Source organism: Cicer arietinum, chromosome 6, assembly GCF_000331145.2.
Source record: "Cicer arietinum cultivar CDC Frontier isolate Library 1 chromosome 6, Cicar.CDCFrontier_v2.0, whole genome shotgun sequence".
NCBI lineage: Eukaryota > Viridiplantae > Streptophyta > Magnoliopsida > Fabales > Fabaceae > Cicer > Cicer arietinum.
Genome location: NC_021165.2, coordinates 2,924,411 through 2,930,945, shown reverse-complemented (window position 1 = coordinate 2,930,945; position 6,535 = coordinate 2,924,411). Strand labels below are relative to the sequence as shown.

The 6,535-nt window shown below is 23.8% G+C and overlaps 1 protein-coding gene across 1 annotated transcript; it reads left to right on the top strand.

Moving 5' to 3' along the window:
* Positions 1 to 209: 209 nt before the first annotated feature.
* LOC140918588 (protein neprosin-like) lies at positions 210 to 5,999 on the top strand. The gene is made up of 7 exons (XM_027337375.2): positions 210 to 327; positions 1,635 to 1,721; positions 2,360 to 2,551; positions 4,495 to 4,656; positions 4,828 to 4,881; positions 4,965 to 5,120; positions 5,613 to 5,999. Exons 1-7 carry the CDS (start codon positions 211 to 213, stop codon positions 5,997 to 5,999), a joined length of 1,155 nt encoding a protein of 384 aa, XP_027193176.1. The 5' UTR covers position 210.
* The last annotated feature ends 536 nt before the right edge of the window (positions 6,000 to 6,535 follow it).

Here is a 6,535-nt window from a genome sequence, read left to right as displayed (position 1 = left end):
GATTTTTAAATAATTTATATCTCGCATTGAATATCAAAGTCAAATAATAAATATTATAATTAATATTAATCTTAGTCAAATGACAAATATTATAATTAATATTAATCTTGACCAATTGAAATGTTAATATTATTTTATAATATATTTCATTATATATAAATATATCTGCACAAGTATCACATATATTTGAATCTAGCATCTTTTTTTTTTATGGCGATATTTTTCTTTCTAGTTTTTATTTTGTGCATAGCATCTTGTAAAGTTGATGCCATAAGCAAAACTCTACTAAATGAGCAATATCATTTTGTTACATCAGATAATTTCGTGGTATTGTTTAAACTTTACTGTCTTTTCTTAATTTATTTTACACATGATTATAATTTCGTGGTATTGTTTAAATTTTACTGTCTTTTCTTAATATATTTTACACATGATTATAATTTTGATTAACCAATCCAGAATCAAGTAGACAATGATTTTGATTGTGTTGATGTCTAAAACAACCTGCTCTACAACATCCATTGTTAAAAAATCACAAAATTCAGTGATTTAGGGAAATTTTAAAATTAAAAGAAGTTACTTGTTTATACGTTATATTTAAAATAAATATATTTACTAAACAATTTTTTTATTTTCTGTTCTTCAAAACAACTTTCAAAATTAAGATTATTCAAACAGATTTTTTTATTTATTTTCTTTTCAAAAATATTTTGTAAAATTGATTTTAAAGATATAATTCAAAAACTAAAAAGTAAAACTCACTCAAACATGTCCTAAATCAAACAAGACATTAAACTATATTTGATAAAACCAAAAAAACGAGTTTATCACTTATAAGTTCCATTTGGTAATAATCGTTGATGAGTTTATAACATATAAATTATAATAGATTTTGACAAGTTAATTCAAGTAACTTATGAGTTTATAGCTTTTCATTTTTTCTTTCAATTTTACATTTTTTATTGTAACTAAAACTATATTTTTACCTTTTATAATTTATATATTATAATAATTTAAATAATTTCATTAAATAAGTTATTTATATATAACTTATACAATTGAAAATAATTTTAATAATTAATAATTTAAAGTAAATAATTAAAATAAATATTTATTATAATTTAATAAAAATTAAACCAGCTAAATAATATATATATATATATATATCTGATAATAAATAATTTATTTACTATAATTTTAAATTATCTATAAATAATTAAAATTTTAAAATCAATAATTTATTTATTTTTAATTTAAAATAGATAAATAATTAAAAAATATAATAGATTGATAAATTTTAAATTAACAAAAATTTAGAATTTATACCACTACTTTTGAAATATTTTAAGCATTCACTGATAAAATTTATTTTTAAATAAGAATATTCTTTTTATGTTATTTTATATTTTAAATATAATTGAATTGTTAATTTTATCAAATGCATAATTAGTTTAATAGTTATCAGATATTGTGATTTTTTTTTTACTAGATTATAAAAAAAACTGTGGATATGCTTTTTCTATTGGAATATCAATTACTTGAAAACCAAATGTCCAATAGTTTTATAGATATTGTTTAATTTAATATATTTGATTTTTTTTACACATGATTATAATTTTGATTAACCAATCCAGGATCAAGTAGACAATGATTTTGATTGTGTTGATATCTACAAACAACCTGCTCTACAACATCCATTATTAAAAAATCACAAAATTCAGGTATAATAACTTAACAATTTACCAGTTTAATTAACTCAAAATATGAAAACTAATGTTATTTGTTGAAGCAAGAAGGCATGATATGCATATAGAGGTGAGAATCTGTTGAAAATAGAGGTAATTATGTGATGAGTTATTCTACTCAATAACTCAATATAAATGATAAATTTTATTAATCCAACCGTCCAATCAAAATTTCTTATCGAGTAGATCAAATCCACAAATTCTTATAATTTTTTTACAGTATTTGATACTTCATTAAAAATTTCAAATGAATGTATAATAAAACTTTCAAAAAAATATCTATGAGTAGATTACATAACTACAAATTTTGAATTTATATAAAATTTTATGTATTTGATCATTAATATATTATGTTAATAATTAACGGTTGCTATAGTAAAATTTATCGTTTATATTGAATTATTAAGTTAAATAACTTATCTCAGACTTATTCTTGGAGTCAACAGATTATCACACATATATATATATATATATATATATATATATATATAAGCAAAAAAAATTGTGTCTAACCAAATAAGTTATTATGTATTTTATTAGTTAAAACAAAATTTTCAACTTCAATTATATTTATTCATTGAACTTTTTTATGTTCTTTTTTTATTGCATCTCAGCTTTATCCAACCTTTGAAACAAATATCACTCGAAGTAGACCATATTCTACTGGTAAAAATGTAGAAGAATGTCCTACAGGAAAAGTTCCTATTCACAAAAAGACAAGAAGATCTCGAATTGTTACTAATTCATCTTCCAAATCACTCCTCGAAGATTTTCAACAATATTCTCAAAGCTCCCATGGATACCATGTAAGGGAATATTTATTTAAAATCAATACATTTGACATACACACATATATGAAATATATCAAATGATTTTTTTTTTTTTTTATAATAAGTGTGAACCTTAGTCATTGATAAAATCGTGAATGATTAAAATTAAAACAAAAAATCACGTGATTATTTTAATTGGTCATGTGACATTTGTAATCATGATCATTCTTATATAGTTGTATGGTCAAAATTTAATCTTATTGTATTAAAACTTATTTTACTTGATGCGTCCCAATATAGATACAAATGTTTTGAAAATGAAATCAACAAAAAATTGAATACAACGAATCAAGATTTGATAATTGAATTGTGGTTTAAGCATTTGTCCTCGAACTTGACTATTATTAAAATTAATACTATTTTTAAATTATACATACATATATATATATATATAGCCTTATTCATTTTATTTAATGTTTTTTATATTATAAAATTCAATATCCTTTCTATTGAAATTATTATTTAATAATAATAAATATGATTTTTAAACTTATTATTTTATATTTATAGATGAGTTGGGTAGGAGTAAGAAATCGGTCAAATGAAGGGATAAGAAATTAAATTTTAATTGGGGGTGGGAGTGAGGAAGACAATATTGTGGAATTTGAGGGCCATAAAAGACATTAAGACCAAATCTCTATCCAAACCTTATATATGAACACAACAATCTCCATCTTAAGTGTGAGTCTCCTACATCATATATTTGTATCATCGTTATTATCAACAAACATCATATATTTGTATCATCATTATTATCAACGAGATACGTTTCTTGACTTCACCATCGAAAAACTTTCAATACAAAAATCTCATGCACTAAGATCTACTCTAGCTAGTTCCCCAATTAAATTATATGTGAGTGTCATCCCTACCAATCATGATATATTTTTTTAAGATAAAATAACAATAAAAAGTAGAATTGAATCTTAATAACAATTCTTTCTAATAAAAGTAAAAGACGAAGATCATTTTTTAAGGGAAGAGGAAAGAGATGGAAGCCAAAATTCCTTATAAAATTTATTTTGTTCTACCTTCATTTTGAAGAGATTTGGAAGGGTGGAGAGGGGAATGAACTAAAATACCTAAAAATTCATTTAAATTTCTCCCATTCTCCTTGAACCAAACACAAATCCTTTGAAAATTCATCTTCTCTTTTGAATCAAATACATCTACATTCCCTTTCTCTCCCTCCCTTTCCATCCATTAAACCAATCATATGCTAAAGGAATAAAAACTAGTGCAAGTAGGGTCATACCATCGTCCTTAACTAATTTTCACTAATCTTGATCCAAAAGTGTAACGTCAGTTGGATAAATAGTTTTATAAGTTTTAAAAAGTATGAAATAATATTTAAACAATAGTTAAACTTTATAAAATTTAAACGTACATTGATTCTTTCATTGTTCGACCATTTAAGTTTTTACTATTTAACAATTAGTCAAATTTTACAAAATTTAAACATATACAATGATTATTTCATTGTTTGACCATTTAAATATTTAGCCCACCTTTTATTCATATATAAAAATAATCACTTTCTTTATTTGATACATTTTATTCATATCTAAAAATAATCACTTTCTTTATTTGATACATCGTAGTATTTCAAATTAAAATATTTTACTATATCTTGCTTAGCTTGTGTAAAGCATGTACTTAATTTCCTTCGTTGAAGTAAAGATCAATAACAATTACAAAAAATCACTACAATATTTAAAAGATATTCCATATTGCATAAGCTAAATATTTTTAAAATATCAGTTCAGTTAAATATTTTTTAAATATCAGTTAAACTAAATAACCATAAAAAATATGATATAACATTATATTTTTTATTAAAAAAATATTAATCACTATAACATTTTAACAAAGTTACTATTGCATATTCTAAATATTGTATTTTTTTTTGTATTTCCTAGTCTGTTAGCCTTGATACAACACAAAACATGATATTTCATGGAGCTCGTGCAAAAATAGGTGGATATAGTTTGTCAATTAAAAGAGGTCAATATAGCATATCTTCTGTTTGGGTTCAAAATGGTCCACCAACACAACTTAATAGCATACAAGCAGGAATAGGAGTGAGTAACTTTTCGTTTTGTTTATGTCAAATTATATTTTTATTTCAATTTCATGGTGACATAATTTTCACTATATAATTGCTCTTTTTAACCGATTATGCATGATTTTGTTTTTTTGTCTACATTACTCTCTATTAATATACTATTTGTACATGTTTATTGATATACAAGTTTCATCCAAGCATATATGGAGACAGTCAACTACGACTAATTGGTCATTGGACGGTATGCATATGAATTTAATACATTAGACAATTTAAAATATATATTATGGTTTTGCTCAAGCTCAAATTGATACAAACATGCAGGCTGATGGTCACCTTAAAACCGGATGTTACACTCATGCTTGTCCAGGTTTCGTACAAGTTAATCCAAACAAAAAATTTGCTCTTGGAGCTGTCCAAGCACCTGTCAGTACCATTGGGGCACAATTAAAATGGGTTCTTAATGTCATAATTAAACAGGTACTTTTGTACTTTTGATTATGAATGTATTCACATGTTACACACCTCCACATATAAACTAAAAATGTATATAAAGATTGCTATTTTTTGATATAATAAAATTATACTTAGATAAATAATATTATATTTAAGTAATTAATATTGATATTTCTATTTAGTAATTTTAAGAAGTAATAATAATTAATTAAACAAAAATTATAATTAAATAAACAAACTAAAATATCAACTCATTATGACATGATAAGTTTTTTTATATATAAAAAAAATGGTTTGTAGACGAAAATGGCAAACACCACCAATAAACTCACACATACAAAGTGCATTTCTCATATTTGAACCGGAATATCACACTAAAATATCAAATTTAATAATATCAATATTGAGGGTTGATTTAGGCTTCACGGATCTCTTTAAAATTTATATTATTATGAGTGGTTGATATTATTTCTAGTAACTTGGTTAATTTTATTTTAATTTCCTAAATATTTGTAGGATCAATTCACGGGTCATTGGTGGTTAATTGTTGAAAAAGAAGAAATTCGTGTTGGATATTGGCCTAAGACATTGTTTACTCACTTAAGCAATGGAGCATCATTGATTAGATTTGGTGGTGAAACTTATGCTCCACCTAATATGGATAATCCCCCAATGGGTAGTGGGAGACTACCTCAAGAAGGATTTAAATACTCAGGTTTGATGGGAAAACTTGAAATTATTGATTCAAAATATAAACAAATTGCGGTTAAACGTAGTGAAATTAAAAAATATAGTGATGCCAATTCAAAGTGTTATGACTTGCGATATAGTGGTTATCAAGGAATCACGTATGAACAAGCTTTTCTTTATGGTGGGCCAGGTGGATCATCATGTGGTATATGATGTATTCACAACGTTAGTAAATAAAAGGCCTAAAAATACTATTTAATAAATATTTACTTCATATAATGGTGTCTTCTTTCAAATAATTCATTCACTTTTTATTCCAAATTCATAATGATCGTAAAAATTACCTTACATGTCGTCAGAGATGAATTATTCTCATGAGTGATTAACCTGCTAATTACAATCCCATCAATTTTCTGCTATGTTAGAATTCATTTAAGACACACATATTAGATAATGTAATCAAAATTGTTGCAAAGAGCATAAGTGATAGATGCTTGAGCTAAAGAATAAGCACTACCATGGTTGCCTAGTGAAAACAACTTTATCAATTTATTTGAATTTTGTTCAAATAATTAAAAATAAATTTAAATTACATATGTGTAAGTTAGGAATATTTCATTCTATTATTTTCCATCGATCTATGTGAGATAAGATAAAAAAAGAAGAAAAAAGACTCTGATTCACAAAGGGACATATGCCAAATAAAATTATATATTTTTTAATTTGTTGTTATTTTTTTTGTTTTTATG

Excerpts from the sequence above, each read along its gene's own strand:
- LOC140918588 (XM_027337375.2), top strand. The coding sequence starts at position 211 with ATGGCGATATTTTTCTTTCTAGTTTTTATTTTGTGCATAGCATCTTGT. Across the intron at positions 4,657-4,827 it reads GCATACAAGCAGGAATAGGA|TTTCATCCAAGCATATATGG; the intron begins GTGAGTAACTTT and ends TTGATATACAAG. Across the intron at positions 5,121-5,612 it reads TTAATGTCATAATTAAACAG|GATCAATTCACGGGTCATTG; the intron begins GTACTTTTGTAC and ends AAATATTTGTAG.